We start from the raw sequence: 19,743 nt of genomic DNA, 5'->3' as shown, positions 1-19,743 counted from the left end.
TATGCCCTGTCCAGAGCCAGCAGCCATTTCTTTCCCAGGCATCTGGTGTGCAGGAGCTGGCAGTGATGACTGGAGGTCAGGAGGAGGAGGAGGAATACTACTGAGTGCAAAGGTAAACCCCAAAGAAAGCATTTAAAATACCCAGCTCCATGTGCTTGACAGAGCAGAATCAGCTGCTTGGAGTGTTTCAGTGCACAATCCCTGTGTGGAGGGCAGGAATTCGGGTGTAGAGCTACTGTTTTGCTTTTGTTGGTCAGTACTTCTCATACCTTGATGTCTGAGCTGAAGTTGTTGACTTTGTTGCATCCTGCATTTTCCAGGTGATAGTTTGCCCATCTCAACAGCAGATCCTCTGGAGACAACTTCATCAGATCCTCCAGGCTCTCTCCTTCTCTCAGAAGAGCAATCAAGGCTAAGCAGGAAAGAAAAAATTAAAAAATAATGATGTGAACACTTGTTGAGGAAAACGTGCAACTGTTTTCTCTCTTTTACGTTTTCCTACCCTAGTTTCTGAATATGAGTTGCCAAAATGTTGCCAAAATTCAAGCTGGGTTAGCATGACAGAGGATGTAAACAGAAAAAGGGTCTCATCAATAAAATGAGTCCAAGCTTGTAATTTGTGTATCTAGTAGTGGATCATATTCAAGTGGAAGACAATTTCAGTGTGGTCTAAGAACTGCCCACGAGCTATAAAGGTCTGGTCAACCCTCCCTGCAATGAGCAGAGACATGTTCAACTAAATCAGTTTGCTCGGAGCCCCATTTGACATGACTTCGAATGTTTTCAGGAATGGGGCATCTACCACCTCTCTGGGCAACCTCTGCCAGAGTTTCACCACCTTCATTGAAAAAAATTCTTTCCTCATACCCAGTCTAAATCTACCCTCTTTTGTTTAACACTATTACCCCTCTTGCTATTGCAACAGGCCCCGCTGAAAATTTTATTGTCATCTTTCTCATAAGCCACTTCAGGTGCTTGAAGGCTGCAATAAGGTCTCCCTGGAACCTCCTCTTCTACAGGCTGAACAATCTCAGCTCTCTCAGCCCGTCTTCATAGGAGTGTCCCAGCACCCTGAGCTTTTCTGTGGCCTTCCTCTGGACCCACTCCGACAGGTCCAAGTCTTTCCTGTGCTGAGAAGTGCAGAGCTGGACACAGTGATGCTGAGCACAGGGGCAAGGTTGGAATGAAAATACGAACACAGGCTTTTTGCAGCTTAGATGAAAGAAATCTCAGTGACCTTCACACTGGATTCACACAGTGAATCCAGTCACACAGTGACTGAAACTGGATTCACACAGGCATTCTGGAATACTTGCACAGGACCTCATGGGCTTGTGGGCCAGTAGGGCTAAGTCATCTGTCAGTTGAGGAGATACCCTATTTATGTAGAAAAATTGATATTATGTTCGTAAGAGGAGGAACAGGCAGGATGGGAGGATTGACCCTTGAAACCTTGGACCATGAAAGGCTTTAGAACCAGTTTTGAAAAGAGTTAACATGGAAAATAATTATTAATGTGGTAAAATAGGAGAGTGCGTTACATTGCTCTGATTTTCTTCTACTATCTTTTGTCAGACCTTGAAAGAATTATGGATTTGCTACATAAAGGAAGCAGTGGAGACATACCATAACTGGAGTTACACAGATAATTTGATATAGGGTGCAATGGGGTTAAACTGGACCAGAGGGGGATAATAGGAGCATTTGAAAGTAGACAGAGGATTTTATTAAAAGAACAGTGTTGACACTGACAGAAGGCTGGAAGAAGGATTCTTGTGGTGTTAGCTGTGGATTGATTTTTGGGTTAATGTTTTCTCTTTTTTTTTTTTTTTTTTTTTGCATCAATTATCTTGGCACAAACACTTGCAACATGCTAAAAATGTGAAGATGATAGTCAATAGGTGGCATAGTCAATACAGAGGATGATCAGGAAATCCGACAGAACAAACTAGATGACAGTAATAAAAATGGAATGCAATTTAATAGTGCCATGTTCAAAGACATTCACTGGAGAATTAATATGAGTCTAACTGCTATTAGCTAAAAGCTTATATGAACACAGAATGAGAACCTGAGTGGATTAGATGTCTTCCAAGCTACTCTGAGCCACCATTTGATATGACATAGGGAAAATCCAACATGATATTAAGTGCATCCCAGGTAATTCCCATAGAGGTTGGGATGTATTACTGCCTTATCATGTGCTCATGAAAGCTCATTGGAAATACAGGGTCCCCTGTTCAAGAAAGGGGAGTTTTACCTGAAACAGCTGCAGACAGCAGCTATGAGGGAAAGGGAGAACCTGGAAAAAAATCAGAATTTTCTTGGCATGTCTAGCCTTAGATGAAGTCTTAGATGAGAAGTGAAGGAGAAAATACCAGAAAGGAAAATTAATAGCAAATAAGCAGGGCCAGGCTACCTACAGAGGAATGGGAACTGGTGGCTCTGGCAACAAAAGGGACAGAAATGTGAAAGGGATGGGGCAATGAAGGTAATGCCTGCACAGAAACTGGAAGAAAGAAGTGTCACTGTTGGGTGAGGGACTATCCAGAGGCATGGGGAACAAAGCAACAAGATGAGGTTCTGTGTGGACTGCAGGTACACCCACAGCCTTCATGATGAAGCTACTTCATGGGAAATTTTGACATTGGTGAGACACACCTGGAATGCTGTGTCCAGTTTCTGGCTCCCCAGTACAAGAGAGACATTGACAAACTGAAGTGAGTTTAGTGGAAGGACACAAAGATGTTTGGATGGAAGTTTGTGATATAAGGGAAGAGGACGAGAAAATTGGGATTGTTTAGCCTGGAAAAAGGTTTGAGAGGGGTGCAAGTATTGTCTTCAACCATTATAGAGGGGCCAGATCTGCATTTTTCCAGTATGCACAGGAAAAGGATGAGAAGCTGTGGACCCAAGATGCCAGAAGGGAAATTCCAACTAGATTCCAACTAGAAAAAAAATTCAGAGCAAGAGTGGTTGGGCTCTGGGACAGCCTGCCCAGAAAACACAGAAAAAGGCCCTGAGCTACCTCACCTGACATTAAGGTGTTATACTTAAGATGTTGTACTGCTGAAAGCAGGTAGCTGGATGGCTGAGTCAGATCTCCAAGGTGCACCTCCACAGGTTCCTTCCAGCCTAAATTATTGTATGATTCTATAATTATGATTTCCCAAAGAAAGATGTTTGGCAATCAAGAGCAAGAAGGATTCAAGCTTCCTGAAAGCAGATTTCCTTATCCCAGATTAAGTGCCAATACACCGATATACTTGGATGCAGACCACCATTCCTGACCCAGTGAGCAGAATACACAACTCTACAGAAAACCTTGGACTTTTGAGTGCTGAAGCTCGTGAAAAGCAAGGGAAATTAGACCAGTCAAGAAAACAGACAACAATTACTTGAAGAAAAGAATTTAAATCTAGATTTTTTTTTAAAAAGAGCCTTATCCTAAAGACTCTGCAGTGATAACAGTGGAGCATTGAAAGGAAGACCTATACATACCTTCATTCCTGCTGATCTCTATGTCGGCAAAGAGTCCAATTTTGATAACTTGCCATAAAAGACCAAGAACCAGGTAAGGTTTCCCTTCTTTTAAGTCTTCAGCTCCAATGTTAACAACATGGCACCCAATAGCTGAAGCAGAGTTCAGGGCCAGGTTCAGATTTTCCTAGGGAAAGACGAGAACTTTTGAATGATGCAGAACTTGAGAGCTGGGGCTACTGGAAGGGAGCACAGCCAAAACGAGTGAAATCTGCAGGCAGCTTCACTGTAAATACATTTAAGTACAAAGAACCATGAGGCAGTGCTCCAGGTGTGTGCTCTGGGAGCTCCTCAAAGTGGAATACAAGGACAGAACCACCTGCCTTGACCTGCTGGCCACAGTTCTTTTGATGCAGCCCAGGATACATGTCTGGCCACAGGGGGCAGGGGAATGAAGACTCCCCTGGGGAGGCAGATTCTGGGTCTCAACCTAAAGACAGAAAGGACCTCTTTTTGGAAGGGGTGGCAAATGTCACATCACAAGGCACTGGAGCTCAGAGCATACATCTGCATTCACAGTGATGTCCTGGCTCGGTCCTGATTACCAAGGCCAGGCTCTCCCTTGGGCTAATGCTCGAGCTCATGCTCAAGTACAGACATAGCTTCAGCATGGGGCAAACTCTCCTCTGCTCAGTCCTGCATACATGGAGGAGGAAAGGAGATACAGCCCCATCAACTGGCAGATATTCCAGGCTCGTCTCTCCCTAAGCACTCTGCAAAAGCCCTGATACCTAAGATAGAATAAGTTGCTTGCTGGCAGTGTTTGCAAAGAGCACACTGTCCCAGGAATCAGTATGAATAAACCTGATGAATTTTTAGCCTTGCAGTTCGGCTAAGGTCAGATCTGGTAATATCTGGACATTTTCTTTTTGAACTTTGGAGTATGGACTCCTGGTTTGGGAGCGTGCAGAGGAAACTGAGGGATTCAGTGATTCACAGTGACAGGCAGAAATAAAAATGATATTTCAGGAACATTATGTTCCATTTCCATTTCCTGTCCATTTAAAATAAAAGGAATAAGAAAATCTGATCCTCTGGTCTACACTATGCAAAAAGGTGGCTTTGTAAACAGAGGGCAAGTAAAGCAGGCAAAGAAGCCTGGAAAATATAATTTATCACACAGATTTGCAGTTTTTCACATGAATTTCAGCACTGCTGTCATGACAGGGAGATCTGATTAGATACAAAATGCAGAGAGAGACGTAGTGTAAATTCTCATAAGCTAGAAAAATTGGACCATTTCAAATTAATTACCTTTTCTCCAGCAGAGAGCTGTAAAAGGGTTAAGTTAAAGTGGAAGCTATATTGATCAAATCATGTCTACATGTGACAGGGATTGATCTGAGCTGCATCACTAAGTTATGCTGCTGACCAAAATGATTAGAACTGAAAAATGAGGTATAAAGCATAAAAATCCAATTTAATGGCTTCTGAGCTTACTTGAGTCTGGCTAATGTTCCATCAAATCAGAGCAGCTGAGGGCTAAACTGGGTTAGGTTCATATCTATTCCATATATCTATTTATACTCTGTACCAGGTACATAGATGTTCATATAAAAATATCTCTCTACATATTGCTATGTGAGAAACACAATAAACTTTAGGTAGTGAAAAAAATTAACACCCTTTTTGTCCATTTTAAAAATCATATACAGGTGCATGTGATAGAAATAAAGGAGGGATTCAGTATTGAGGGTGAAATACTGGCTTGTAAAAGGCATGCAACAGCAATGGTCTGATTTCAGGCATGTTGCACTGGCACTTCCAGGGTCACAGTTAATATTTTGGTGACAACATCACTCTGCAACAACAGCACTTGTGGGTTCAAGTCTATTGTCATGCCTTAAAAGAGGGATTCAGCCTTCTGAGAGCTACTCCAACTGCAGTTGGTCACTGTATTATCTCTGTGCTCTTGCATTCATATGGCATCTACCACAAAAGAATCTAAAGCTCTGATCTGGTGAACATTATTTGTTGTGTTTGGTTAGTCACATTGCTCATATGTTTGGAAGGAAATGTAAATATAAGTCTTTGTGTTTTTATGACATGGACCTGTGCATTTCACTGTGCCACAAACAACTTTGCCTGACTGTGTTGAGCAGAACCAGCCTTTCCTCTAAGTGATTGCAAAAACATCCTAAGGGGAAAAGAAAAGAATTTTCTTTTGTTTAAGTACCTGTATTGTGAAGGGTGTGAGTTTCTTTTTGTTGATTGTTCTCTCATCAATGGTATCTGGCACTGAAAAGTTGATCATCTTACTGGAAATAAAAGAAAAAATAAAAAAACAAGAAATACACTAAGCTATGTGTGCACAAAATACAGGTATAGCTTTTGTCTCTACATTGCAGGACAAGTCTAAGAGCTGGAGAGTTACTTTAACAAAAATAGATAATCGCCCTCTGCTTCTTCATATATCCACAGAGGTACATACTCAGTACTTAAGCAATTCTTTTGGGCTACATACAGATTGTACTTAGGTGTGAGGCCAAGAATGCCACAAGGTGAAGTTGTGTGAGAAGTTTATTGTGCAGAAAATGTCTGTGGAAGCACTCACTATTTTGTGCCACTTTGTGTGAAACAACAAAAGTCCTTGGGCAAAAATAAAACCAAGCAGCTCCTCAAATTTCACTGACTTCATCTAACTGTAAGTGTCTAGAGGTAAGGAAAAATTCTCATTAAGCATGAAATATGCTTTATATTTTTGAATATAAAAGAAGCACAAAAACTCTAGTAGTATCAAGGCCCTGAGTCTGCAAACGCTCCTGAGCTTAATGTAAATTCAGCAGGTTCTTTTTAAACAGAAATGTGAGTTTTTGCAGACTCACGGTTCCCGTTTGTGAGAAGGAAAGATATCATTTACCAAAGCACTATGCCATCACCGACTGCCTGGAAGAGGTCATCTGTTTCTGGATTCATTGGCACCACGTGCTTGCAGTCAGGGTCCTTCTCAAGGGCTTTGTTAATCCAGTTGACAAAGGCATATTTTTCTTCCTCTGTGGACACAACATCAAATCCATCAGTTTGCTGTGCAGTACCTCTACCATCATTTTACTGACAAAGGCAGAACTCCTGGGGGAGCCTTTCCCACCAGTGTGACTGATCAACAAAACCCTGCATGGAAGAGGCTCTCAGGAGACAAGCAAAGGAGCTGAGGACAGCAAAGGGCTTGAGCTGGTTAATACTCCTTCAATACCCCTTCCCACTCACTGTGGTTGCCTGGGTCATGAGATCAGGCATATTACAGTGACTGGTAATGAAGACCATGTGGTTCAAATGTGTGGTGCAGATGTTAAGCTCTGCAAGGAGTAATTTGTGCTTTCACCGTAATTGGAATGCATTGTTGTACCACTCTGCTAAATAGAAACCCCACATGACTTCAAACAATTCTGTGTTGTACATTACACCCTCTTCATGTGGAATATCTAGAAAAGCCTGGCCAGGATTGGGCTCTGACAAAGAGCATTCAGAGGGAAATGGGCAGATGTGGCTGTAGCTCAGCAGGGCTGAAGCGCAGCTATCCTGTACCAGCAGCAGCTCGTATGGCTCCCAGTAGCTCAGAGGAAGTGCCCTCCAGGATGAAGGTGGATGGAGTCCTTGGAAGCATCCTCTGTTCTCCCTTCCCCAGAGAAAGTCAGTCCCCCACTCTTGCCCTTGCAGAAGATTGCCAAGGGTAGGACCTCCTCCCCATGGAACTGCTTCAGAGTGGGCTGTGCCCAGGAGGTAACAAAAGCAACCAACTTTCAGCTCGGAGAAACAGGCTGGGAGAAAAGCCCTGATGGAGTTGTGCCCTCCATGGGAAAAGGTAAGGAACTATCTCGTTGCAAGGGGAGTTCATAGAATGAGTGCCTGGTACAATGTGCAGGGAAATGGGTTGTCAGCAGTGGGGAACCTGTGCCTTGCCTGCCTGGTGAGCAGGGACAGCAGTGGGCAGGTGTTTGTGCTGCTGCAGCCGGGGCTCACTTGCTGCTGTCAGTGTGGGACAGCTGCACCTACCTGAGTAGGAGTGTTGTGTGCCAGCACTGGACTGCTCCGATGTCCCACCGATGGCACAGATCCCCTCCTTCTTGTTGATTTGCTTTCGGAATGACTTGGCAACATCATCACTCTTCAGGTTTTGGAAAATCTTTCAAGCATGAGAGAGGATTTTAGAATTTTGGAGAATTAAACCAAGGTAAAACAGTGATCTCTTGGGCCAGGAGACACATTCTCTCTGCTCCATAAATAGGGCAGGGGCAGCTTGAGTATTTTCAGTGGGTTTCTGGATACAATCTGTGTATCTGCTGAGGTACAACAGGATTAAACTCAGCTTTTATGCTTTCAAATCAGGGAACAAAGATCAGCTAAGTAATAAAATGTTACTTTGGAGCACAGCAGTTTGGGTTTGAAGAAAGAGCAAGTAAAAACCTACTTCTCCATCCCAAGGGAAATTCCACTATTTTAGCATTTGCTTTTGACCCAGTTCAGACCAGAAAAAGAAGTTTTTTGATTAAAAAAATGCCCCACTAAGTTTTCAGTTTTGATCTGCTTACACTTTTTGTAATCGTCTAGCCAGAACATCATCTTTTTGCTGTGTATAACGGAAAAACTTTACCTTGATGCATCGACCAAACTGAAAGATACGACATTTATGCAATGAGGAGCTGTATTCACATAACTTGTCCCAGTTAATTGCAGAATTTCTAGTTTGGTTACTTTCTGCTTTCAGCTTTCCCAGTGAAGAGACTCATTGGATTAATGAGGTGCCCATGAGATCCTGTGCTTGTGCCTCTGCTGTGCCCTGGGGATCACCTTGAGTGACTGAAATAAGTAACACCTTACTTACTGAAATAAATTCATCAAAACTGATCCTGCCATTCCCCGTGGCTGTCAGACTCTGAATGAGCTCTCTGGCTTTATATCCTGGGAGAGGGAGATTGGCAGCCTTCAACACCTCTGTTAAATCATTGGTATCGATAAAGCCATTCCCGCTGATATCTGCAAAGATTAAAACAAACTTTTGCATTCTACATCAGCCCAATGACATTTTCTTCACAAAAAGGCTGGTTTTGTTTTATCCAAGGAGAGGTACACAAAGATTTGTTGTCTTGAAATCTGGTGTTTTCAACTGCTTTGGTGTTATTCACACCCAAGAAATAATTACAATCACTTTTTAACAAACAAAAATTTACTGGGGTGAATTTATATGTTTAGGCATGTATATATCTTAATAAAGCTAGGTTTAAATGGATATAATTGCCATTCCAAGGTTTCCACCCTGACAAATGTGGTCTATAGAGGAAGAATCCTGTCCACAGAACAGCTAAAGAAAATAAAGTTGACACAATACACATATGCACTTATCCATAGATATAATTTGTGATTTTGGCCCGTTTTCTGGATCTAGTAACATTAGAAGTAGGCTGGAACTGCATATAGTCATCCTCAAAACAAAAATTTCTGTGTTTCTCTGTGATGGTGCTAACATGAATACTCCTGCTGAGCTTCCTGCAAGTATTTGATGAGAAGATCACCAATACAGGTTCATAGTCCTTTATTCTCCACTTCATGAAAAACTCCACAGATAAAAAAGCAAACTGAGTTTATAATGTGGAGAGTTTCTGTTAAAACACTATGGTTGTGACACAGATAAATGTATATATAGTTATATATGTTTATTTGTATTTGGCTTTTAAGTATCTGTGTCTTTCTTTTTCTGCAGGTTTCTTTTCCCCATCCTGGAGGCTGAGGTGATTTCAAAGCAGCGTGTGCTGACTTCCTGCATAGCAAGTTGCAATTTGAGTCACTTGTTGCATGCTGCAAAATGTTTTTTCATAAGACCTGCTGGAGCCCCAACTCCCCTCTCAGTAAGAGGCCAGAGCTCTGCAGTGAGCTGATGTGGTTTCATCGGGGAGGCCTGCAGTGGCAGGAAGAGGGCTTTCTGTGGTTGATGTGACAGAACAGATCAGTGCTGGAGCAAAATCCATTTCCTCACAGCTGGTCAGTCAGACCATGAGAAAAGAGCTAGCCACAGGTTCATACTTCAGCAGTGCCTTTGCTGTTGGCTGCACTCACCAACTTTGCTGAAGGCCTCCCGGAGCTCTGCCATCTCCTCCTCAGAGAAGTGTGCTGTCGATGCCATCCTTACTCCTGTGAGTGGCAGGTCTGCAAGAAGAAGACACTTGTTTCATTCGGTGCTTTAGGAGTTTGCAGAAATGAAACAGAGAGGTTTTCACTTAGGTTTTCAAAGTTTTAGAGCAGCTCGCCATAGCTGAAAATCCAGCTCCTCTCTGTATCCTGAAATCAAGGGAAGGGATAAAATCCTGTGTAGATGAGATACAATTCCATGTCCCTCCTGTTGTTTTGCCAGTCCCTGCTCAAAATTACAACAGTTTTATTTATACTAATTTAACTGGAATTAAATCCTACCTCTGCTGACTTTCATTTTTCATGGAGAAAACGGACTAAATTGTGCTTGTTCTTGTTATTCCCCCCTGGAAGCACAATTCACCAGTCATTTCTTCAGCAGGGCTCTGGGCTGGAGCCAGAGTCTCAGGGGATATTTGCACCACTTACCTTTGGGTACCTAATGAGGAGTCTGCTCACCCTTATAAGGTGGAGGGATGGAGAGAAGCTCCTTCACAAGGTGCTCAGAGCTCAGACTTCCCGAAAGTCAGCTACTTCTCTCCCTGGATATGTGGGGAGTTTAAGGATTTTCCTCCCAAGGTGCCTAAGTTAGTCCCTGAGGCTGGGTGGCTTTAGGAATGTGTGGCCAGAAGGAGTTTTCCTGCCTTTTCTCTCATCAAAGGTACAAAACAGAAGCAAGGATTAGACTTTCACTTTACAGGCACTTTCCTTAATAACCAGGAAGGGAAAGTCCACTTTCTTTTATGGCATCATTAAATACACTGCCAGAAGATGCACATTATCCCCATCTGCTTTTTCATGCACCTACTGTCCTTTGCATATATTCATGAGGAAACTGTTCAGGAGACAGACTATCTATTATTCTATATTTGTGAGAATAACTATAGTGTTCTATGTCTCTTTAAGTAGTAATTAACCAAACAACTATTTAAATAGAATAGAATGGAAATCCGAGTTGATCCTGGGAAGGGGTTGCTGTAGATACAGTAATCAAATGAGGGGAAAAAATCAGAAATATGCCATTCCCAAACTAAAATTCACACTGGATAATTAAAAAAAAACCCAAACACTCTAGATTTGCAATAGCCCTCTGTAAAAACAGAGTTATGTACAGCCTATCTGGGCTTCAGAGTCAATGCTCTGCAAAACTCATACATTGATTCCTTGTGTCTGTGAAAACCACTGTGGACATGGCTTTGAAAGCATGTCCAAAGCAAGCCCAAAAGCAACTCATGTGGTTAACTTTTTTTCTGCTGTCTCCCAGTAGTATCATGCACCCTTCTCCTGCCTAATCACTGTGGTTTAGGATGAGGACAGCAATAAAAAAATGTTAATTCACTCTGACCTTGATAAATAGAGAAGTGCAGAGAATCCATAATGCCATTACTCTTACAGTTGGTTCTAACCACCATATTTTCAAGGATCACCTTTAAAAACCCTTATGATCCACTAGCATTGTGGGTTATGTATGTTAGATCCATAGTCTTCCCCCAGTCTGTCCTGGTATCTTTCCTGCCTCTGATTCCTCACTGCCCATCTTTTTCTGTTGCCTACTGTGTGTTTTTACAAATTGTGGGTTAGCTAAAATGCACCTGTGTCGCCCTGATTTCTTAGGATTTTCTAAAGCCTTCTGAATTTACATTCTTGTAGAGAACTTTCTCACGCAACTTTCTGTAAACAACCTATTGTTTTGCATTCTTTCATAGAGGCGGAGGAATTTGATAGACTGGTAGTTTGTCCAGTGTCGTTGGAGAGGTGGCACGTTCACCTTCCAATCCACTGGCACCTTTTGAGAACTATAAATGATTGGAGTCAGAAAAAATAAATTAGTCTCTTCATGGTGACCAAAGCTGTGGTGCGTCGTTTTTCCTTGTGTCCTCTGGTGACACACCTGGACACATGAAAATCTTACACTATCAGCCAGAAAGTCCATATTCCACTGCAAGGTCATTCCTTCTAGTTCAGTCACTTGATCAAGCAATATAATTTGCAACACAACTTTTAACAGCATGAAGACTGTTCTAGGCTTAAGAGGTAGGAAACACTACAGGTTTTTGCCTATAACATTACTTTTGCAAAATAACCTTGAGAAAAAAGTATCACCAACATAAAATGGCCTCTTCCAGAATGCATAAGAAGTTATGACTTCTGATATGTAATTAAGTAATCTGTTAAATACAGAGAATCCTATTAGTAGTACATATGTTTACATATGTGGACATTTATACTAATAATAGGATGAAGGACTTTGAAGTAATGACCCCTTCTGATTTATTTTGGCTTACTTTCATTATTATCTACTGTTGTGAAGGTAACTACACTTAGCTGAGCAGTCAGATTCATCTCAGGTGCACACCAAGAATGAGGACCGGTCCTCCATCACCTGAGGGGTGGTTGTCCTCCGGTGACAGAAGGATGGTCACTGCGTGCTCCAACACAACCGAGCTTCTCCTACAGTTTCACCCTCATAGCACCTCTTGACTTCAGCCTGTCAGTTCCAGTATCTAAATCCACTGGGTGTTGCTAATTAATACCCCACTGTGGTTTCACAACAGTGAGATTCAGAAAGGCACCAGAATTTTCAGATTAAAGGCTTCAGAGTTATTCCCAACGAAAAATCACTGTCATTTTTTAAACTGTTCAGGTAGGAAAAACAAAACATAAGGAAATCAAGTGAGTAAAAGTCCAAAGCTTTAGCAACATACAGCAAAAAAATGAGAAAATCCCCTTTCAAAAAGCCACCTTTCCATATTTAAAATGCTTATTTTGCTTAAATCATTAAATGAGAATATTTAGGCACAGAGAGGTGTAAAATGCTTCTGGATAGTAGTGGGAGAGGTCAGGCCCAATATTTTTTACTGATTTAACCAGCCAAGAGCAGAGACATGTGCTTCTAGGGTTCAACCTCTTTCAGCACTTCACCATCCCCCATGCAAACTGAAAATACTTTGGGTATCCCATCAAGAGGGCATCCAACAATCCTGGGTGAATAGTCCAATTACTGATAACTTACAAGGCATTGTAAGCACACAGGGCACTGCTCCACTCCAAACTGTTTGCAAAATCTGTATGACCAGACAAATGCAGAGAAAAAATGCAGAGGATGATAAAAGAGCAAAGGAGAATATGTGGATGAGAAATGATGATGAGCAATGTGAACAAGTTGAAAGAGCTCCTTTGGAGGGAGCATTTGTTGAGGAGCTGTCTGAGGAAGGAGCAAAGGAAAAACCAGCTGGTGAGAACCAGGCAATGGCTTTGAGCAAAGTGATGTATGGCCAGAAGCAAAGAGAAAAGCTGAGCAAGGGAGAGGTTTGGCAAGACAGGGGAGTTTGGTATAAACGGAACACAAACAGCTTAGCTGTCAGGACAGATGAGATATTGAAGATCAGCGGCAGCTGGGAGGAAGGATCTTGAACTTGGTGTGATGGAAGATCAGTGAAAGAACTGAGGTGTCTTAGGGAGAATGAGGTGAAAGTCAGCACTTGCTTAGATGCTGAGGCATGATGCTGAGGAGGGGAAGACGCTTCCCTGGGTCAGAGCAAGAAAGGCAGTGGAACTACCAACAAGAAATAAATGGATGGCAGTAAATATTCAGAAGGAAAATAGAAAACTCCCTGTGACAGTCTGAGATTCAGATGGCTTCAGGACATCCAGATTACAACATTGTTTGGAAGCAACACTTCTTTCTAGTTTGGCAAGCAGCATAAACCCACTACTGACAAAGCAAAACATAAAGTTGTGCAAATACACTCTTTCCTCCTCAGAAGACTGCTGAGTTACCGGTTGGTGTAAAAAAGGGAAGAGTTTCTCACCTAAGCTGCTGAGAATACAAGCAAACTGGTACCAAAAGAGCCTCCAACAAAGCACTCCCTTTCCTGCCATCATTTCCAAACCAATATGTCACAGCCATGCCATAAAGCTTCATTTTACTTGACCTTATCCTTAGAAGAACCTATGACCACACTAATGTTTTAAGAGATCTAATAACAGACTATTTTTAGACTGGAATGTAAAGGAAGAACTAAAATAATCTTAAACCTGAACGTAATTGCTAAATTGAAACACAGTGATATTGATGTTCTTTCATTTTCTTTTTGATTTTGAAGCCATCCTCAGAGAAGCTGCCTGGCTATGCCTTGCCTGGCAAAGTGTACACCCACCATGCACTATAAATAATAAGCGGCAAAGCCATTAAAACCTCAAGGTTTCCAAGACTTGTATAAAATGGTTACCTTGTTTGATACTTTTCTCCACTGCTCTGGTGTTTAAGTTTTGTTGCAAGGAGGGCAGTGAAGACCTTGAAGATGTGAAATGACACTTTATGGGTAAACATAAAGTTGTATCTTTCCCCAAAACAAAAAAGCACATTTCATGGGACAACATTGCCTTTCACAAACATATTTAGTTGGGAACAACTTAACTGGGAATTTGGTGTCAAGAAAGTCAAAGACACTACTAAAATTTACTCACTTTCTACCATCAGGGCTTTGTTTTTTTAATTCACTAGTACTTTTCTAATTATATGATAACTTGTCTAGCTGTTGGAGAGTGACATGACACATGTTCCCTGGCATATATAAATTTCCTGCTATCTTCTCTTCAAACTTGTTTATTTTTTTCTGAAAGTGATGAAATAAGGGGCACTGGTTGTTGCAAAACCCAGCTGTCAGAGTTTCATAGGGCAGTGTGAGACTGTCCGCCTGCACGCACAAAACTATGCCTTTCCCTTTGCCAGGGCTCATAGCTCTAGCTCCTTTTCTCTTTCTTATCTCACTCACAAATTCAATTTCCAACGTCCAGCTTTCTGTAAGGGCTGGGGAATACTTCCCCAGCTCTCTTCTGCATTAGATTTTCCCTCCCAGCTGACATCAAAGAGGCACCCCCAGCAATCCTCCCCCAAGACACAGCCTGCCCTGGATCATGCCATCAGCAGGGAGGATTGAGAGAAGAGTCCTTAGAATTGTGCAGAAAGTCTTGTGACAGATCTGAAGCATCTTGAAGGCCAGAAAAGTACAAGGGAAAACAAGAGTATCTGGGACATATTTGTCCCATATTTACTGCACCTTTGCATACCTGCCTATTCCTGGTCACTCTTCAGAATATCCCTGATAGGATATTCCTCCCCAGAAATACTTCCCTCTACCTTTCTCTCATAAGATACCACACATTAGTCCATAAACCCATATGCATTTCTGTTCAAATGATTTGTCTCAGCTGATTTCCTACAGTGTGGAGGACTAAGGAGGAGACGGGAGAAGATTTTTGAGTTAGATTCCGATTCTTTCCTTCTGGAGACAAGTTTTTGCCATTTTCATTGTCACTAAAGGGTGAGAAAAAGATAAACTATACAGTAGATCTCATGTGGAAAGAAGAATCAACGCTACAAAACTACATCAGTGTGGCCTAGAAGTTCCTCAATTTGAAAGTTTCATCTTGTGCTCATCAGCAAAAACCTTCAACAAAAATGTAGCGGGCAAAGCCATCTTGTTGACAATCAGCCAAACATGTTCTTTAGCATAATCCAGAATAGTTTATCTCTCAATTAAACTTCAGTCTCAGCATATTTGCTACTATCATGCTTTTCTCCTATATATTTATTATTAGCTGTTATTTTTCTGTCAGCTCTGATCAAAATAATGTGCTTATGTCCCTGCACCAGCAGGGTGATCATACGTCACCCACAGCAAAAAAGGATAGTAGCTTTAATGCTAAATTAAAGTGAGCTGCAAGTGATCATTCACAGTGATAGCTTTGGGGTATCCAGCCTTCTTAGACAAACAAACAATCCCATTAATGTCCTTTATTCTTGTTTGGTCTCACAGCCTCCAGACAGACTGAGTGGATTTTTTTTTTGTGACAGCTTTTTTCCTGCTCATGATATAAGATGAAAACTAGAGTTCATATCTCTCTTCCATGCTGGTGAGTTACTCAGACAGCCGCTCACCATGGCTGACAATATCACCAAACACAAACACATTTGGAAATGCATGCCAATTAGACACATTTCTTACACAAGGACTTTGAAAATCATTGAAGAAGGACAAACTGCAACATTTTTAAACACGAGGTGGTTCATTAAAAAAAGATTGTTTTTCGTGTTGTGCATGTTGGGCTATGACACTTTCCCTACTGAAATAACTACAGATAAATAAGAGTATTTTTCAAATTTCCTCAAAGATGCCGAGCTAAATTTTAAATCCTAAAGTAGACAGAAACATACTTTGCTCTGTTAGCAATGGGTAACTTGGATCACAGTACCTTCAGTTTGGGTGTCATCTTGCTGTTTAAATCAACATTCAAGACACCAAGAGGAGTCTTTCTGAATATAGGGCAAATACTTCCTCCCTAGTACATTACAAAGATTCATGATTTAGCCCACAATAAATGACAATCTTTGCCTCAAAGGTTGTTTAAAAGACTGATGCCTGCAACAGCAAATCTTACCATGCATGTATGAAGACACTGGGTTTATTAAGATGTTGTGCTTTATCTGGTCTTTTTCTTATACTATTTGAAAAAAAAATACAGAGAAAATATATTTATCACTGTTTGGAAAGAACACAGCGATGCCCATGAGTTATTTGTTAATGTTCCATTTCATAAAGGACCTTATTTGTCAGTGTGATGCCCGAGTCCTAAATCAAATACTGGTCAACAGAACTTAGGAAGGGAAAATCCACAGGGTCTGGAAAGAGATGGAGATCTCTTTCCAATATACCACTCGGTGGCAGGGAGGGTTAATCCTTCAAGGAAATTAAGACATTGAAAAAGTAGAGCTCTGAACCTATAAATACTCTCCTTATGTGTCTTGTATCTGTCAGATATGTCCCACTAGGGAGACAGCATTTAGATGCATATTATTTTTCAATCTGTGTCTGTAGAATTTTTCTTAAAAAAAAATTGATCCAGTACACTACATTTCTTGTTGGGTCACTTATCTTTCTCATCCCTTTATCAACACAGGCTAGCTAGCTTTAAAATGAGAACATTTTTCCATAGATAAAGGAACATTTTGACTCTCAAACTGAAAAACAGCTTCAGTCATTCAACAGGTGTCCCATTTGGCACGGAAAGCCCTGTCCCAACCAGTTCCATCTTCATTAATAAAGGTGGGAGAAGAGGAGAGCATCTGCAGGGTCTGCTTTGGATATAGGTATAAGAATCTATCCCAGGTCTGCCCCAGCACAAATGGGGTGGCAGATGGCCATAAAACCCTGGACATACAGATAAAATCTTCTCTTCCTATACCTGTGTGCTTCAGCCTGAGGGCAAGAGGTCAGGTCATGAAGTACTGACCCAAATGTGCTGTGGAAGCCTGGTAACTGATGCAAGAAAAAGAGAAGACAGCCTCTGCTTCCAGTTTGCAGAAAAACAGTTCCTCTGTAAATGGAAAATATTAAAAACATGTTCCAGCTGTAAAAAGAAGGTTTTTAGATACAAACACATACATTTGACACAAACAAACACAGCATTTGACTGGTTCCACAAGGATTTATGAATCTACTGCTGTCTCTCCCCTGCCAGGAGTTGAATTCTGTCCTCGGTTTTGCAGGACACCTCAGTGATTCCAGCAGTGACCAGGCCCTTCCACTCACAAAATCAGACCAGAAAAAGAAGAGCACATCTGAACATAGCCCTCCTTACCAGCTGTGCTGTTGCTTGGACCCCCATCCTGTGATGGTGCCATGCTGGGAGCTGTAGTGTGCAGTGGGGAACACAAGCAGGACCTGGAGCAGCAGAAGCCACAGTCCTCCTGCTCCCCTTTCCTCTGAAGAATGATTTGGCTTTATGGCACGGTTCCCAAGCCAGGTCACTGGATGTCCCTCTCATGTCTCTCACATGCCACTCTCCTGCTTCTTGGCACAGCCTCCATGTCCAGGACACCCTACTTGTTTCATCAAGGGGCAGGAATTTATTTCCCATCCTACAGCTTTTCCCTTGGATAACGGCAGAAATGCACAGAGCATCCAACAGACCCTCCTGTACTCCATCCTGCAGCACCTAGATACTGTTTCAGAATTTTTCCTAAGTATTTTTCATTTTGATAAATATTTTACATTTTGCATCAGCATTTCGCTGGAGTCTGCTGTTTTGCATGAAGGGGCTAGGCATGAAAATGAGCTACATTTCTGAATGCACTGTACTCCCCTGATCTCCCCCATTTCCTTCCTTCCCCTTCACTCATTCTCTTCCTAGTTTTTTCATGCTTTATAAAAAACATATGGTAATGACTTTTACAGTAGGTTCTCCATCAAGATAACTCCTCTCCAAGCTACACAGCTGTTTTAAGCTGTTCATGACTGAAATCAGAAAGAAACGGGGTCAAAAACATTGACAGCAAAATATAAGACAATGGAGTGTGTGGCAGGTTCTGTGAGCAAGAGAAGAGCAACACCACTAGATTTATTTAAGTATAAACATTTTAGAACCATAATAATATTCAGTCCAAGCAGACAGTCCAGTCCAGCTGGGGAAGCAGATTCAAACCCAGTAAGATAATACATCCCTTTTTCGACCTTCAGCTTCTGAGCTAAGTAAATCTGGACCTTATGGTCAGGATGGAAGCAGAAACTCCCACTCATGTTACCAGCAAGCAGGCAGGTACTTCCCAGTCCCCCCTGGCTCTAACATCACTTCTCTGGGTGGAGTTTCCCACCACAGAGGGGGTTTCCACATCTCCTGTGTAGCCATGAGAGCTTCCCCAGCTCAAGAGGCCAGACTGCTCCTGTGGGCAGACAAGAGGGGAGGAAGGAGAAACATGCTGGAGTTTCTCTACAGGAGAGGTGTCAGGGTATGATCTGCTTTTAGCCAGATGACCAAACCCCATCTGCTGAGCAGCCAGCTGCATTTGCTAGAGATTATCTTCACCTGACACCTGTAGCAGTACGAGATCAGTCAGCCAGCCTGGTCTGTGACTTTGGTTGTGATAACAAAGACCTAAAGTTCCAATGTTCAAACCAAATCCATGTGCCGAGGAAATCACTATATGACAAAAGCAGCAAGGCTACTGCTCTTACAGAGAAGACAGTTAAGCCTGGAGGCTCCTGGTCACAATACTACCACCTAAAATATCTGTAGATATTTGCAACTCATAATTCATCTAGGGCCTGAGCTGACATCCCAAAGAAGGCAAGGGACAAGCCTGACCAGATTCACCAGTCAAGATCTTAAAAGGTAAATATAATGTTAGGACCACCCCATGTTACTATTTTAAAAGCAGAAGTCCCTATTGCAAGCAGGCTCTATCATGAATCAATTTTATTTATCCACTGGAAAGTAAAATTACATTTCTAAAAACCTGATATAAATGTCCTAACAGCCAGCAGATTACATTGTAAGCACTACGAGCCAAAATACATGATACTTATAAATCAGTATTTTTCATCACTGAAATTAAAATTACCTTCTTACATGGATCCAGTCTGCAATCTAAATGGCTTCCTACTTTATCATGCCCTTCCACGCCAATGCCAACGCCAAGACTACCATTCTACTCAGCTAAAAACCACTCTGCCAAATTAAATCTATCAAACACTTTCCTGAAGGTCAGCAGAGATGCCATGCACAAGACTACTGGAAAATGCTTCACGCTAATACAGAACCTGCTCTGTTTTTTCACGGCAGCCACAATTTCCTGTGCAGTTAAACTGCTGGGGTCCTCGGTGAGAGCAGCTTGTCAAAAAACCACCAGATGCTGTGATCTTACCTCCCGTGCTCAAGCAGTGGGTCAGAGCAACGAAGAGCTCAGCGGCTGCAAATTCAACGGAAAGGGCAGAACTTCTTAAATAAACCAAACGTCTTGTAGGGTGGAGGAACTGCAAAGCAGTTGTCACTGCAGACAAGGAAACTCTTCCTTTTCTGCAGTGCAACTAGGCAAGCCCAAGAGTGCAAGCCCACGACTGAGCCGGAGAGGGAAGTGAGTGGTGACAAAACCCCATAGTGCAATAGATTTTTGTCTTTATAAGGAAACGAAGCATTCTCTGGTCTCTACCTCTTCACCTCAGTTCTCCTCCAATAAGGGCCACTCACTGCTTTGCTTTCCTCTCACTACCGCTCTTGTTCACAGAGCACACATACACT

At 42.0% G+C, this 19,743-nt stretch overlaps 1 protein-coding gene across 5 annotated transcripts in view; it reads right to left on the bottom strand.

Annotated features, from left to right (window-relative positions):
- The window catches only part of LCP1 (lymphocyte cytosolic protein 1), a 48,893-nt gene that overhangs the window by 10,025 nt on the left and 19,125 nt on the right, over positions 1–19,743 (bottom strand). For 3 of the 5 annotated variants that reach the window (XM_068182183.1, XM_068182184.1, XM_068182179.1), the window contains exons 2-8: positions 9,592–9,681; positions 8,363–8,514; positions 7,534–7,663; positions 6,401–6,533; positions 5,717–5,798; positions 3,502–3,667; positions 270–412 (exon numbers count right to left, since the gene is read on the bottom strand). In XM_068182183.1, coding sequence (XP_068038284.1) covers positions 270–412; positions 3,502–3,667; positions 5,717–5,798; positions 6,401–6,533; positions 7,534–7,663; positions 8,363–8,514; positions 9,592–9,658 — 873 coding nt within the window. In that variant the 5' untranslated portion in view covers positions 9,659–9,681. Of the gene's footprint in view, positions 1–269; positions 413–3,501; positions 3,668–5,716; positions 5,799–6,400; positions 6,534–7,533; positions 7,664–8,362; positions 8,515–9,591; positions 9,682–17,307; positions 17,366–19,369; positions 19,573–19,743 lie in introns of those variants that run through there. The other 2 variants (XM_068182181.1, XM_068182180.1) reach the window with 2 other exon arrangements.

This window comes from Anomalospiza imberbis, chromosome 2, assembly GCF_031753505.1.
Source record: "Anomalospiza imberbis isolate Cuckoo-Finch-1a 21T00152 chromosome 2, ASM3175350v1, whole genome shotgun sequence".
Classification (NCBI taxonomy): Eukaryota; Metazoa; Chordata; class Aves; order Passeriformes; family Viduidae; genus Anomalospiza; species Anomalospiza imberbis.
The sequence above is the reverse complement of the archived record's forward strand: the minus strand, read 5'-3'. Positions and strand labels throughout refer to the sequence as shown.